This window comes from Thunnus albacares, chromosome 5 (assembly GCF_914725855.1).
Source record: "Thunnus albacares chromosome 5, fThuAlb1.1, whole genome shotgun sequence".
NCBI classification, from domain to species: domain Eukaryota; kingdom Metazoa; phylum Chordata; class Actinopteri; order Scombriformes; family Scombridae; genus Thunnus; species Thunnus albacares.
In genome coordinates this window covers 33,225,349-33,240,892 of record NC_058110.1, presented here as the reverse complement: position 1 = coordinate 33,240,892, position 15,544 = coordinate 33,225,349, and the positions used below count along the sequence as shown (strand labels likewise).

General features: G+C 39.1%; 2 protein-coding genes and 1 long non-coding RNA gene across 6 annotated transcripts in view; 1 reads left to right on the top strand and 2 right to left on the bottom strand.

The window, feature by feature from the left end:
- Positions 1 to 3,638: 3,638 nt before the first annotated feature.
- lhfpl4b (LHFPL tetraspan subfamily member 4b) lies at positions 3,639 to 11,822 on the bottom strand. 3 transcript variants are annotated; one of them, XM_044350584.1, is made up of 7 exons: positions 11,740 to 11,822; positions 8,317 to 8,537; positions 6,888 to 7,092; positions 5,931 to 6,010; positions 5,045 to 5,192; positions 4,882 to 4,919; positions 3,639 to 4,788 (listed from the first exon to the last, which is right to left on the bottom strand). In XM_044350584.1, exons 2-6 carry the CDS (start codon positions 8,533 to 8,535, stop codon positions 4,891 to 4,893), a joined length of 681 nt encoding a protein of 226 aa, XP_044206519.1. In that variant the 5' UTR covers positions 8,536 to 8,537; positions 11,740 to 11,822; the 3' UTR covers positions 3,639 to 4,788; positions 4,882 to 4,890. The 3 variants fall into 3 exon arrangements, with proteins under 3 accessions (XP_044206519.1, XP_044206520.1, XP_044206521.1); XM_044350585.1 differs by having other exon boundaries at positions 3,639 to 4,024; XM_044350586.1 differs by having other exon boundaries at positions 3,639 to 4,021.
- LOC122981825 lies at positions 8,565 to 13,650 on the top strand. Of its 2 annotated transcripts, XR_006403316.1 has the most exons (4): positions 8,565 to 9,479; positions 11,660 to 11,884; positions 12,016 to 12,068; positions 13,443 to 13,650. It is a non-coding gene; the product is annotated as an uncharacterized LOC122981825 (long non-coding RNA). The 2 variants fall into 2 exon arrangements; XR_006403315.1 differs by lacking the exon at positions 8,565 to 9,479 and having other exon boundaries at positions 11,294 to 11,884.
- The window catches only part of hdac6 (histone deacetylase 6), a 24,135-nt gene continuing 21,423 nt past the window's right edge, over positions 12,833 to 15,544 (bottom strand). The window contains exon 29 of the mRNA XM_044350435.1: positions 12,833 to 14,096. Within this exon, the coding sequence (XP_044206370.1) occupies positions 14,028 to 14,096 (69 nt within the window). The 3' untranslated portion in view covers positions 12,833 to 14,027. The remainder of the gene's footprint in view (positions 14,097 to 15,544) is intronic.

Here is a 15,544-nt window from a genome sequence, read left to right as displayed (position 1 = left end):
GGACTTGTAGTCCCCCCCCCCCCAACCACTTTTCTCCGTCTCTATAAAAAGTCACATTTTTAAAGATTTACCTTGAAAAACTGCTCCACACTGACTCCAGCTCCATCCATCAGTGTGAATCTGTTCAGACAGATAATGGACAGTGACAATAACCATGGTGATGGCTCATGAGCTTTGTGATTGGTTCGTTCTTGATGTGTTCATGTACTTCAGCTTGTGTGCAGCAGCTCTGTCAGTGTGATCACGTCTGTCTGTGGTGAAACAAAAACACTCTTGTTTTATTTGAATTAAAGTCAGTATCCACCACACTGTCATCTGTCTGTGTCCTTCTCTCTACTGCAAACATTCAAAGATTACCAGCTTTCACACATATGAGACAACTTTGTTTTAATCTGTGACACATCCTGGTGAGCATTTTACAAAACAACAGTTTTATTTCCTTTCTTCATAGCAGCTGTTGATGATTTATTAAATGATCAGCAGAGATGTGAAGTTTTCAGGATCTAATGTTACTGTAAAGGGTTAAAACAATCTCACCGCAGAGTCACTGTAATGACTTCCTGACCATGTTGACCTGAAAGTTAAAGTCATATAGTGCTCCGAAAAAATGCAAATTTGGACATTACAAGAGGACTGGGCAACTCCATCATGGTGGCTACGCACTGATTGGCAACACATGATTATGAAAACACCACACATTCGTGGCCTCTTCGGTTAACCTTGATTATTTCAGAGCAGTGTGGAGCTGGAGAGAGAGTCGCTCCACTCAGAGAACCTGGGTTACAATTTAACCTTCTGTTCTCTTTTGCGTTGAGACTATCTCTCCACCCTACATATTCCATATGTACAGAGACTCTGTAAGACACACTGCGAGGAAACCAAGCAGACCAGGCTGCACCTGCGGGAGCATGAAGCAGCAGAGACGTCACCTCCACCAGTCACCTATGTACTCAAATAAAGGAACTATATACACGATGTACACACCCATGACCTGGGTGCAAAATGCAACCAAGGCTTAGCTGGCCCCACCAGATGCTAGACAATGACATCAATCTAAACCAAGATCCATTCTTGCAAGAGCCAAGGGCCCAGAGGCATGGTAAGTTAAGCTATGTCCTACTGCATGGAGCCCAGCACACAATCAGCAAATGAAGTGCTGACTGTCATGTTCATGCAATAGAACCTGATAAGTGGATGGGGTCGACCAAGAGGCCGCCGCAAGCCATTGCCCTGCCGGTTGCTGCCTCCTGCTCACTCATAAGCTTAGCTAGCAGCGAGGAAACCTGCTGCATCTCAGCAGTACAGTCGAAGCCCCTGATAGACTCGCCCCTGTCTTAACCAGCCGTCCCTGGATACCACAGCTCCACACATTCTGAGCTGAGCTGGTAACATAACTTAAACTTGTGACATCATTTGGACCACCTGACAACATAACGTCATCAGGTAACATCAGCTAAAACGGTTGAACCAGGTAACTTCACCTGGCCAAATACCTTCATCCTCCTCAGGTAACCTCATCATCACTTAAACAGGTGACCTCACCAGACCATGTAGCTTTATTTTATCTATGTTATTCTGAAACAGCAGCTGCATGGAGCAGGACTCACCTGGTCAGATAACATCTTCAGCTAAACTATTCACATCACTTCAACTTAAACTTGGTTAACATCCTCTCTGCATTATTTCTCTGAGTTGTTTTTCATGCAGCTGTAACTCTGACGTCACATGAGTCACATGACCCAAACAACAGTAGGAGCTGCTTCTCGGTCTCTGACTGGCTGTTGGATGATGAGTCATACAGACTCTTGATGTCACTGTGATGTGTTTTCATCCTTCAGTGTTTCACACAAAACTCTGCATCACTCTGCCATCTTCTGTTTGTCTATAATTTATTCTCACATGTAAAAAAGAAATAAACATTACAATCAAAAACATAAAATACATAAATACTGCTTCTGGCAAACGTTACTGTACAGTCTGAATATACTGAGACACTAACAGACGGATCAGACATGCAGGATACATTCTGTAAGTACAAACACTGTAATCTGCATACAAACATTTTCTACAAAATTGCTATAAATAATCATTTCTTTTGAGGCTCAACTGTACGGAGACACATGAGGGACAATATTATTACACACATGTTCAGCTTCTGTCTTTTTTAACTTAAAAACCACATAAACACATTTCAGTAAATGCCTTCTCGATGGTAACCATAGCAACGTTTTCATTCAACACGAAAACCAAATATCTTTGCTGATGTTTATGTCGATTTTTTTTTGACAGTTTTCTCCACATGGTTTAACTTTTGATGAGCTGAGAAAAACGGACCTGTTTCTCAGATATTCTAATGGAGATCTGAACGGCTTGTTTAGCTTGAAAAGTGGATTTTTCTCCACATAAAGGGACACTTTAGAGATACAGAGATATATGGTTTTTAACTGGATGATGTCATGTGACCTCCCACTATTGAATTTAATTAAATAAATTCAAAAACTTGTAAATGTAAAAGTCTAAATACCATACTTTGATAAAATGTTATGTACAGTTATACATGCTCTATGAAAATAAAGTCTTATATAGTATAGTAACATTTCTAACAGTTAAACTGAATGTAACAACAGGAAATGACGATCAGTTCAAGGCAACGTCATCTAAAACACAACAAACAGCTGATCTGTTCAGACTGGAAGACGGAAGAAAAGGGTCAAAGGTCATGCTAACAGAGCAGTCTGATGTTTTATTAGATCCTCCTGTTCTTTGTCTTTTTCAGTCAGATATCAGTTTCATCTCTGTATTAGCCTAGCTTAGCACAAATACCACTGGAAGCAGAGGGAAACTGCTAGCCTAGCTTAGCACAAAGACTGGAAGCTTGTTAGTTTTCAATTAATCACCCAATCCATCCTTTCGTCAGCTGGGTTTAATTGACTGAGGCCAGAGGTGAAGACATAGAAGCTAACTCTGAGCCAACTGGACCCGAAGCTAACTCTATGCTAAATGAACCCAGACGCTAACTCGATCTTAAGCTAATTCTAAGTTAAGTGGACCTAAAAGTTAAGAGCATCCTAAGCTAACACCATGCTAATTTGATTCAGAAGCTAACTCTAAGCTAACTGAGCCCAAAGCTAACACTGAGCTAACTTGTCCTAGCCAACAATGTAAACAGACATATTGGGAGATGATGGAGGGTGGATCTAATGCTAACAATTTGTAAAGTTTAAGAAAAAGCTACAAATCGAGTTCACTGGCTTTTAAGCCATGGTGACTCTCTGATGGACTAATTGCTAGCTAACATGTATTAACAGCAACATGTAGTAGTGGTTTGGTCCCTCTAAAATGATATATTATTATGTATGAGATGAATATTGAAGCATCAGTGTTAGAGCAGCATGTTACTGTTGTAGCTGCTGGAGGTGGAGCTAGTTTACACTACTTTATATACAGTTAGCTAGTTTAGTCCAGTGGTTCCCAACCTAGGGGTCGGGCCCCTCCAAAGGGTCAGCAGATAAATCTGAGGGGTGGTGAGATGATTAATGGGAGAGGAAAGAAGAAAAAACAAAGTTCTGATACACAAATCTGTTTTCAGTTTTTGGACTTTTTCTCTAATCTTTGATTTTTGCTGAAATATTGGATCATTTGAACATTTATTGAAATGAAAGCATGTGAGAAGTTTAGAGAGAAAATTCACTATTGGGTGGAGCTGTTAACAACTCATAGTCAGAAGACAGAGAGTAATATGGTTTACTAAAATCTCAGGAAGTTTCTTTGAGGTTCAGATTTCATGTCAACATGTTTTCCACTATAAACAGATGATTCATAGAACGCGTTGGGTTTCTGTTTGTGGCGTCGCTACAGAGCAGCCATGTTTATGGACAAAGATTTTCCTTATTTCTCATTTCACTTCTGTCCATCCTCTTCTTCCTCTCTTTATACCTGCTCTTCTTTCTTAATTCTCTCTCTTTCACCTTCTTCTTCCTCGTCTTGCACAGTGAGGAGAGAAGGAGGAACGATGCAACTTCTTCTGGTCCGTGTTGACATTTATGGAAGCAAAAAAAGATAATAATAATAATAATTATTATAATAATTTGAATTTAATGAGCAACTGAGCAAAAGGTAATTATGAAATTTAGATATCGTTGAAATGTTCTGTCTGAATTGATGTGGTTCCACTAATGAGTTCACGACTCAGAAAAGTCAAGTGTCTGTTGTTTCTGGTCGCTCATCTGAACTTTTTTGGATCATGTGACTGACAGAATGTAATCTGATTGGACAGAATTCTGATTGATTGATTATTCTCTGCAGTCTAGATGCTCAAATTTGAATTTTGGTGTCTGAATGTCACTTTTCCAATTTGAGCAACTTGTTTTAAATTTACCAGATTTTTTAAAAGTTTTTAGATTAAATTCAAACAAATCGAATAAAGTTTTTTGAACACTGGACACTTGAATTTTCTGTCTGAATGTGTGAAGACAAAAAAAAAGAAGACAAACTTCTGAGACATTTTTGAAGTTGCACAACTTGAAATGAGTTTCTGGAAAATTAAACTCACATAAATTCAGACCATTCAGACTAATGGTTCTCTGAGTAACATACATGTTAATGAATGGAAACATGTGTCCATACTTTTGACTGGTACATTCAGCTGTGTTTAAATCACAACACTCAGTATTTAAATATTCAGTTTCTTATACAGCTAGTCTAATATTATGGCCTTTCTTTGTTTCCATAACATTTGTCTCTTCTGGTGATGATGATGAAGAATAAAGAGATCAGGGAGAAGGAGAACTGTAGAGGAGGAGAAGGAAAAATAAAGAAAGAAAACAAAGTCAAATGTTTGTGTGAAGATGAAAAGAAATGATAGAAGAAGAAGAGACTCACCTGGTGACTTTACGCTGACATCAGCAGACCTGTGGTCACTGCGCACAAACACACAAACGCACAGTCTCAGTCTTATGATCAAACTGTTTGAGGAAAGCTTTATCAGTAATGTTCCCCTTGATGCCCCGCCCCCCCTCTTGATGCCCCGCCTCCCCAGCCTCACCGTCCTTGGCGTCTGGCGGTAGCAGGGCATCCTGCCTGTTGGCCAGGACGAAGGCCAGCGTGGCCAAGATAGCGGCGTCCAACACGCCCAGGATGGCCAGGATGTACGCCCAGTGGACCGAACAGTTACCTGCAGAGAAACTGCCCACCTGCAGAACAATACAGAACCATGTGACCACTACAGCACCAGCAGTCGTCCTAAATATCAGTGATAGAGGGTAATTAAGATTATTTACTTGAGATACTTGTAGTTTATTTCTATTTTATTCTACTTAGTGCTTCCACTCCACTACATTTCAGAGGAAAATATTGTTCTTTTTACTCCACAACATTTATTTAGTAACAGCTTTAGTTACTAATAGATTAGATTAACTAACAATATAAATTGTTAAAGGATTGGTTCACAATTTTTCATGTGTGTCTTAAAACAACAGTAATGACTGGTGTAGTAACAGGCAAGAGGACTCAACAGCATGATTCAAAAACAGGAGTCTTGATCAGAAAACAGTCTTTACTTGCACAGTTCAGTACACAGGTAGTTAGTCAGGAGGCAAAATCCAATAAGAAGAATGTAAAGGCAAAGCAAGGATGAAAAATACCAGGAGAGTAACACACTAGAAGAAGACTGGAACGTTAAACACTATATATAATTTATAAAATCTAAAACTGAGAGGCCTTCTAACAGCAAGTCTTTGACTTTACGGAGGACAACAGGATGCAGAGAGGTTGTAGAGTCGGAGTCATACTCTGAGTGAAACCCTGTTGTACCTTGAACATCATACAACAACTGTCTTTTATTATGTGAGTTTTCGTGTCTAAGATCTTTTATTTATATACTGCTCAGAGATTTGAGTCCACAGAGACACTCATGCTCATATAAAACTCACCGAGTCTCCACACAGAGCTCTCATCTCTGGACTCTCCCACGAGTCTGGAAACAGAAGACAAGCCAACGCCAGACAGAAACCTGCAGACACGGAGAGAGAAGAGGGAAGGGATGAGGGTCGACTATGATCTACAGTAGAGAGATGAAGCCCCGCCTCCTCCTGCCTCCTCCTGCCTGCTCTGTTTCTGGCCCTCGATGTATTTTCTCTCACCTACATTTTACAGTCCAGTACAAGAAAAACAGCAGCACCAGATGTACAACTGGTAATACTGTCAAAAAAAAAAAAAAAAGTACCAGCAGTGCCAGTATTACCAGCAGTACAGACAGAACCAGTGGCACCACCAGTATCAACAGTAGCAGGAGAACGATTAGCATCAGCAGCACCAGTAGCTAATAGAACCAGTGGAACCAGTAACACCAGCAGTACCAGTAGTGCCAGTATAACCAGTAGTACCGGTGGAATTAGTGCTACCAACAGTTCCAGTAGAAGCAGTCACACCAGTAGGGCCATCAGTATCTATAGCTCTAGTAAAACCAATAGAATCAGTGGAACTATAAGTACCAACAATACCAGTAATACCACTAGTACCAGTAAGATCAGTCACTCCAGAAGTACCAGTACTACTAACTGACCTGTAGTGACCTGGTGTCACTAGTGACACTTTACCAGCAGTATATCTAGCACATGCATTACCAGTAGAACCAGGACCGGCCTGCAGTGAGCCGAGTACCTCTCCCAGTGTCACGTGACTGGTCCAATACTAGCAGTACCAGTGAACCCAGTAATACCACTAGTACTAGTAATATACGTCACACCAGAAGTATCAGCAGTACTAATAGAACCAGCATTACCAGTTGTACTAGCTGACCTGTAGTGACCTCGTGAACCACTAGTACCACTTAAACAGCAGCACATGCAGCACCAGTAGAACCAGTAGAACCAGTGGTATTATCTGACCTGCGGTGAGCTGCAGCCAGGCGCAGATCTTGTAGACGGTGGCGGCGCTGCAGAACCTGAAGAGACAGAGACAGAGGACGCTGGTCCACACCGCCCAGAGAGACACGCCCACCAACACCGCCACAGACTGGAAGGACGGCAGAGGGGACAGACTGGACAGACCGCCACGACAGTCCGGGACGGGCCAGTCCGACTCCAGACACACCTGACAACACACACACAAACGGTGTTAAACAGCAGTCAGGCGTCCATATGAGCAGTGAAAGAGGTTTTCCTCGCTGTAATCATTCCTCCTGTTCATACTGGATATTAAAAGATCCTTCAAATGTGCTTTTTAATGGAAGTGATGGAGGATAAAATCCACAGTGTGTCCACACAGTCATTTAAAAGTCTGTGTGAAGCTTCTATTCAGCTTCATCAGTCTGAGTTAGTCATATCAAGTGGATATCTGACACATTTACAGTCTTTTTAGCATAAAAAAATCCCTCTTTGTGGTGGAAGTATAGTAACAAAAAGAAGGACTTTGGCACTAAAAAGACTGTAACGTTGAAAGATATCTACTTGATTTGACTCATTTGGACACTGAAGCTTCATATTAGCTTCAGATAAACTTTTAAATACATTTTTGCACAGAAGGAGGACTGTGATGCTCAAGCAATCTCCTAACTGTTAAGTTGAATGGTATCGGTATCATCTAAACAGTTTATTATCATGAATTATGAAGATATGTATTCAATCTGCTCATTTGAGAAAATTAACACAACTTTAGTTTATCTTAATTGCTTGAAAAATCCCTAAAGATTGTCTGCCCTATCGTCAATTGTGATTTGACAGATCATTATTAGTATCAAACTTAACTGGAATGTTTCAAATCTGTTGCCCCCTTCATGTTATAGTGGGATATTTTATGATATTACACTTTGTTATTTTGTGTTGTTATTGTAACAAATTCTGTTGTTTTTTTCTTTGGAATAACAGCAATTGATAACAAAAAAGAAGGAGGACTGTGGATTTTTTCCCCCATCACTTCCATTGTAAGTGCATTATGACCTGTACCCAGTAACGTCATGATGATGATATGCTAACTGCAGGTAGTAAGCTAGTTAACTGGGCATGCTAATATTAGAGCAGATATACACTATTTAATACATTCCTCACACTTTTGCTTTCATGCCTTTGTTATCAAGACTAAAAAAAGAGGCGACCCTCCAAAATTCTTCGTAAACACATAATCTCTCTTTACTACAGCTTCATTAACACTGCTTCAACACATTTACTTTCATTTATTTGGCATTTATTTTGGTACAAATGAGGTAAAAATCCATCTTCACTAGATCAGGAAGCCGAGGAGGACTACAAACACCGACACGCCTGCTGTGATTAGCTATGATTGGACAGGTGCTGTTTGTGGGAGGGGTTTAATGTTCACCTCAAACAGTCCCAGGGTGCCGCTGGGAGGGGCGGGTCCGACCCCCTGGTGGCGGGTGTCTGTGGTGCCCATCCAGGACGGCTGCACCAGTACGACCACCTGGATGATGGCGAAGCAGAGCGTGCAGACGGCCCAGAGGACGCCGACCGCCCGGGCGCTGCGGACAAACTCCGTCTGGTAGAGACGAGAGAGGTCGGCGAGGGCGGGAGACACCGACATGACTGCAGAGAGAGAGAGAGAGAGAGAGAGAGAGTTCAGTCACTTTTAAAGTGAATTTTAGAAGAAGCAGCACTCTAGAGGAGTTTGTGAGGGACTGGTCACCAGTAGCAATATACTTGAAAGAGGAATAGTCAAGAGTAATGAGTATGGGAGTAACAAATATAACAGTTTAACTACATACAAACTGCATTTTATAAATGCACCAGGTTGTGAATATTTTGCTGATTTTTGTTTGCTTCTTTGTGTTTGTTTTTTCTCTCTTTCTGTACTTGTGTTTCCTCTTGTGTCGTGGTTTTTGGTCGTGTCTTAATTGTAGGTCTTAGTATTGTATTATGCTGTTATTGTTGAATTTTTTTTTTTTTTTTTTTAAAAAGAAAAAAGAAGAAGTTGATCACAACGTCAGATGTGAGCAGGATACATGCGAACAAAGGTTTTCCTCTCACCTGTGACTGAGGTAACGGGAAGACTGGTGGAAAATAATTAAGTACATTTACTCGAGTACTGTATTCAAGTACAATTTTGAGGTACTTGTACTTTACTTGAGTATTTCCATGTGATGCTACTGTAACTGACCGCTAATTCCTACCGTCTATAAGTCTGAAGTTGCCTCCTGTTTCTAGTTGATTTACATTTCTTGTTTATTTATTCCTTATTTGTAGTTGTTATTTGATAGTTTTGAATTGAACAGCTCTTCCTGCGTAGTTACCTGCATTTCCCTCAAGGTGGCAGACAATTCCCCTGCTGCCCGTGATTAATCGACTAGTTGAACCCGTGTATATTAGATCTACTCACCTGCCGTTTAGCGTTAATTAGCCCGGTGTGCTCAGCAGAGACACACGCAGAGAGAGTTAGAGCGATGTTAATGTTATCCAGACACAAGGCGATGTATCCAGGGTCGAGACGAGAAAAAACTACCTGAAATCTTGGCTGGTGAGCGGAATGAAGTATGTGAATCAGTCTTAATTACCTTTACTGCAGGTACTGCAGGTACCGCGGGGTTGAGATGTTCATTCAAATTGTTTAAAACGTTTTGTTTCGTTTGTTTACGTGATAAGCGTGCAGCGCTATCTTGTTAGATTATTGTTGTTATTATTATCATCATTATTATTATTATTAGAGTAGCAGTGGTTTCGTTCTTTGTGTGAATTTAAATGTGTTTATTTGAGGGTGAAGTTATTTGGAGTTTGATTGGATGGAGGTGATGTATTCAGTACTATAATGTTTATTCACTGCTTGTGTTGGATTAAATGTAAATGCAGTTTAGTCAGCTCTGTATGAGGGTTTGAATTTAGTTTAGTTGAATTTAGTAGATAGTGTTTGCAGTCAGTGTTTGTTTGCTGACTGGATATTAGTATCAGTAAGATAAGCTGTCAGTCCTAATTTAGTGGCTACTTTTAATAGTTGTTTAATTCATTTTATCGTCTGTGTACTGTATTTTCCATATAAATGACTGTAGATAAGTATGGTTTCTAATTTTTGTACTTTGTATATTTTCTATAGTCTTCATGGTGCATGAGATGATGACTGATGAGAAATAAACGAACTGTGAAGCATCAGCTTGTGGACTCTCTGCTCAACTAAGCCAAAGGCTGTTACAGCTACTTTATACTTCCACTCCACTACATTTCAGAGGGAAATATTGTACTTTCTACTCCACTACATTTATTTGACAGCTTTAGTTACTTTTCAGATGAAGATTTGACACAATGGATAATATAACAAGCTTTTAAAATACAACACATTGTTAAAGATGAAACCAGTGGTTTCCAACCTTTTTGTCTTTTGACGTCTTACAAAAAGCAGTGTGTAGTCGGGGTCACATTTCACATGTCTATGAGTTGTTAACAGCTCCACCAAATAGTGATTTTTCCCTCTAAACTTCTCACATGCTTTCATTTCAATAAATGTTCAAATGATCCAATATTTCAGCAAAAATCAAAGATTAGAGAAAAAGTCCAAAAACTGAAAACACATTTGTGTATCAGAACTTTGTTTTTTCTTCTTTCCTCTCCCATTAATCATCTCACCACCCCTCAGATTTATCTGCTGACCCTTTGGAGGGGCCCGACCCCTAGGTTGGGAACCACTGGACTAAACTAGCTAACTGTATATAAAGTAGTGTAAACTAGCTCCACCTCCAGCAGCTACAACAGTAACATGCTGCTCTAACACTGATGCTTCACTATTAATAATCTAATGATGTCATATATAATAATATATCAGTCAGAGGGACCAAACCACTACTTTTACTGCAATACTTTAACTACATCAAGCTCATAATACTTATGTACTTTTACTGCAATACTTTAACTACATCAAGCTCATAATACTTATATACTTTTACTGCAATACTTTAACTACATCAAGCTCATAATACTTATGTACTTTTACTGCAATACTTTAACTACATCAAGCTCATAATACTTATGTACTTTTACTGCAATACTTTAACTACATCAAGCTCATAATACTTATGTACTTTTACTGCAATACTTTAACTACATCAAGCTCATAATACTTATGTACTTTTACTTTTTCATGCAGGACTTTTACTTGTACTGGAGTATTTTTACATTGCTGTAACTATTTTACATGTGTACATATACAGGAAGCCTATGTGTTGTATTTTAAAAGCTTGTTATATTATCCATTGTGTCAAATCTTCATCTGAAAAGTAACTAAAGCTGTCAAATAAATGTAGTGGAGTAGAAAGTACAATATTTCCCTCTGAAATGTAGAAAGTAGTATCACATGGAAATACTCAAAGTACAAGTACCTCAAAACTACTTCAGTAAATGTACTCAGTTACTTTCCACCACTGAAGATGTGATTTATTTGATGCTCTAATGAATAAAACTCAGTTAAACACAGTTTGAACGTGACGCAGACAGGAAATAACGTGTCGTCTTATTGTTCGATCTTCTTCTATTTGCAATTTAAAAAAAAAAAAACCATAAACGTCAATCAGAGTGTGACAGCCAATCAGCATCGAGATACAATCAGCAGAAATAAAAACATAAACACGGAGCGCTTCTACTGACTGCGATTACATCATCATCACTACCATCATCATCATCATCATCAGTTATTTACTGATAAACGCAGCGTTGAATCTGACCTGTAGGTGATTTTTAAGAGAAATGAGAGTCATCCGGTTAAACACGATCAGCTGACTGAAACTAAAATAAATAAGCAGAAACAAACCTGCAGCTGGAGATACACCTGTCTGTCTGTGAGTCTGTGTCGGTCAGGATGAGAGGATGCAGGCGGAGGAGAGGATGGAGAGAGAGAGAGATGGAGGATCGTCTCCAGCTCTACATGCCCGGATGTTGATCTTCAAATACTGACGGTAACACTGATGTTGATATAAATACACACACACACAATAATAACGACTGGATGTTTATATATATATATCAGGATAAACCGAGGCAGAGTGTGATTTCTGCATTTCTAATAAATTCTGTTTTGCTATTTCAGCTCCGCCACAGCGCCTCCTGCAGGCTGAAAGAAGGAACTGCAGCATTTCAGAGGTTCAACATGACGCCCTCTATCTAACCTTACAGCCTCCATTCACTGGAAGAAAAAAATAAATAAAAATACGCAGTAAAAATCATTGGGCCAATATAACACCGACGTATCATTTTACAGCCATACTGGGTTAAAGGACAAGTCCATAATTTTCCACATCTGTCTTAAACCAGCTGTCAGGTGTCCATATGAACAGCTGTAATCATTCCTCCTGTTCATACTGGATATAATAAGATCCTTCAAATGTGCTTTCAATGGAAGTGATGGAGGATAAAATCCACAGTGTGTCCACAGTCATTTAATGCAAAAATGCATTTAAAAGTATAAAAATTATTTATCTACAATGTGAATATTTAATTCTTCAGTAAGAACTTCTATAATTAGAAGTTGTAATTGCAGAAACACTGTTTATAATATACCAGAGCTGCAGCAGTTAGTTGGTTAATCAGCAGAAAATTAATGTTTAAAGGCAAAAAAATACCCAAAATTGCTGGTTTGAGTTTCTCAAATGCAACTATTGCTTTTCTTTGTCATAGATGATAAACTAAATATCTTTGTTTTGGATTATTGATCAGACAAAACAAGACGTCATCTTTGACTCTGGAAAATTATAAGTAATTTTTCTTTTTTCTGACATTTTATAGACCAAACAGTAAAATGACCAGCAGATTAATTTGATAATGAAAATAATCATTAGCAGCCCCAGAATGAATTATAAATATTATATCACAAACTGTTTATAAGAAGAAGGATGATCGAGTCCATACAAACAAACAAACAAATGTTTAATAGTAATAAAACACAGACAGAAAACAGAACAAACGTTTGTTCAGAAACAGAATATTGCACAGCTCACAGGCCTCCTCTTATCGCCACGGTAACGCTGCCTTTTACACAGTGTGTAAATCAAACACACCTCACAGAGAAACTTTTATCCCGACTCACTGCAGAAACGTCTCCACGCCATCAGCCTCCTGCAGGTGTGACAATCAAACGCACCCGCAGTGTTTCTTTGCTCCTCGCCGTGACGTCACAGGAAACATTTTTAAATCTTTTCTTTCAAAAAAAAAAATATATATATATTTTAACTTCAGAGATGAAAGTGGCAGAACTTCATGGACTTTATGTTGAATTCTTAACATTTTTAACATTTTCAAATTATTTGTCCAAAAGTTGCAGTTTAACACAAACTTACTGAGTTTAGTTTTTCTTTTTTTTTTGTTTTTTGGATTTTTTTTAGCCACAAACTCCAAAATTCTCCTCATCAAATGTTTCTGTCTGTAGTTTCTTAAAATGAGTGAAGACATTTGCAGATGCATTATGAATATTTCTAACATGTTTCCAGTATTTTACATCAAGTTTTTCTTCTTCTTCAGTTTTCTTCACTCTGCAGTTTGTGGGCGTGTTTCTCTGTGACATCATCACCGCTGTGACATCATCACCGCTGTGACCACTGACTAACTCGCTGTGAAGCAGAACTCTTCTTCTTCTTCTGTTGACAGTATTTAAAGAGTCTTTTCCTGATGTTTCTGATCAGAATTTTTCTTTTTCTTTTTTTTTTTTAAATAAAACCATCCAAAGGCTGCTGGTGATTGGTCACGTTGTCAGGGAATCGAACCGACAACCTGCTGCTGATGATTTAGCACCGAGCCGCAGTTAAAAAAAAACAAAACAAAAAAAAAAAAAACATAAAAACAATCTTGTATTTTTGTTTTTGCATGGGAGTTTGTTTGTTCTTTTGGCAGTTGTGGGACGCCGTAGTTGTCACTGGATTCAACTACATTTCCCACAAAGCACCACTGCTGCTAGCTGGCTGCAGTATCCATGGCAACACACATGAGTCTAATCACACGCTGCTGAGGGAAGACAGACAGAAAACAAGAGAGAAAAACAGACAGCTTCCAGGTTTTCACACCATCCTCATCCTCCTCCTCCTCCTCCTCCTCCTCTTCCTCCTCGTCTCAGCTCCACGGAGGGATCTCCTCTCCGAACTTGGTGAAGTGAGCAGAGTTTTTAGCTTCAAACAGAGTCTGAGACAGGAAAGAAAACACATTTTTACAGTTTCTTACAGTAAAAAGATGAACGTGTCAATAAACATCAGTTAACAACAGAAACGTTTGTCATGAATGTGATTCCTGTTCAGGATTAAACACATTAATTATTTATTCATTAAAGCAACATTTAGTTTCAATATTGTTGTTCAGGAATAAACGGATAAATGAAATGTTGTTAGGAGCTGCTGCAACATTATTTCCTGTGATTGTAACGTCCATATTCACATGATAACTGTAGCTGACTGTAAGGTGAACTTGCACTCTGCATAAAAACACAACAAGCACGGATAAAAAAAAAAGTGTTTTTGTCTGTTAAAACAGTTTTCAGTTGCGTCATCTTGTCCCTCCGGAGCCGAATCTGATTTACATGTAGCCGAGAGAACTGAGATGGATTGTAATCAGGTTTGTGATCTGACCGACAGATGCAGTGGATTCAGGAAGTAATCAGACTCCTTCACTTTCTGCACACTTTGTGTTGTAGATTTAAATCTATGAACAGATAAAATTGCCATTTCTGCCCATTAATCTACTCCATTAATGGCAAAGTGATGTTTTTAGTAGCCCGACTCCAGATATTCTCATCTATATTTATCTCGTTATTTACAGTAGGATCACAGGAAAGTGCTCTCAGACTTTTGGACTCTACTGTATATATTTTGTTTTTATAGGCCTACATACTAAACAACATTAACAACATTGTTATTGTTACTGCAGAGCAGCCGCCCTGCACTAAACTGATGTAACAGCTACAAGAGTTTCATGTTTTACCTGCGAGACTCGTGTTTTAATGCTGCTGTTCATCGTTTGTGATGTGAAAACATCAGATTTCCACAGTCAGAGACATAAAGTGTGCATCCTGGTGTTAGTTCAGTTAAAAGAATCCAAGCACAGCACAGAGCGTCTCTCCTGATTGGCTGCCGACAGCGCTGTTAACTGAAGACTGATCACACTGGATGGTAGAGATGCTGCTACGCGTCTGTTTAAACAGGAGTTTGTGCTGCCGGAGCTGAGAGCAGGAAACAGAGCAGTCGCTCTACGTCATGCTGTCCTCATCCATCATCTCTGTCCATCACTGTTTTATGTGTATTTATGTGATTTAGAGACAATCTGTAAAAGTTTACAGCCTGTCATTCTGTGTTAATCTGTGTTTGATGATGTGGCTAAAAAAAAAGCAGTGATTCCACTGACATTTGTAACATGACATTCAACCGTCGACTCGGGTTTATCGACTCAGCAGCTTCTATGAGGCAGCCCTAGTTATTAGAAATATTTGCAAATTTATTATAAATGGAAACTGAGCCGTCTACACTCAGTAAACTTTCTGAATCCACTGAACGTGACTGAGAGTAAATGAAAGAGTCTTAATCCGGCCTGGAGATATAAGAGGAGGACTAGAACAATCTTTGGGAAGACGACCGACTCAA

Bases quoted from the DNA above. Each gene is read 5' to 3' on its own strand.
- lhfpl4b (XM_044350584.1), bottom strand. From the start codon at position 8,535: ATGTCGGTGTCTCCCGCCCTCGCCGACCTCTCTCGTCTCTACCAGACG. The intron at 7,093-8,316 runs GTGAACATTAAA...GTGTGTTGTCAG, and splicing joins GCACCCTGGGACTGTTTGAG to GTGTGTCTGGAGTCGGACTG. The intron at 6,011-6,887 runs GTCAGATAATAC...CCGTGTCTGCAG, and splicing joins CTGGCTGCAGCTCACCGCAG to GTTTCTGTCTGGCGTTGGCT.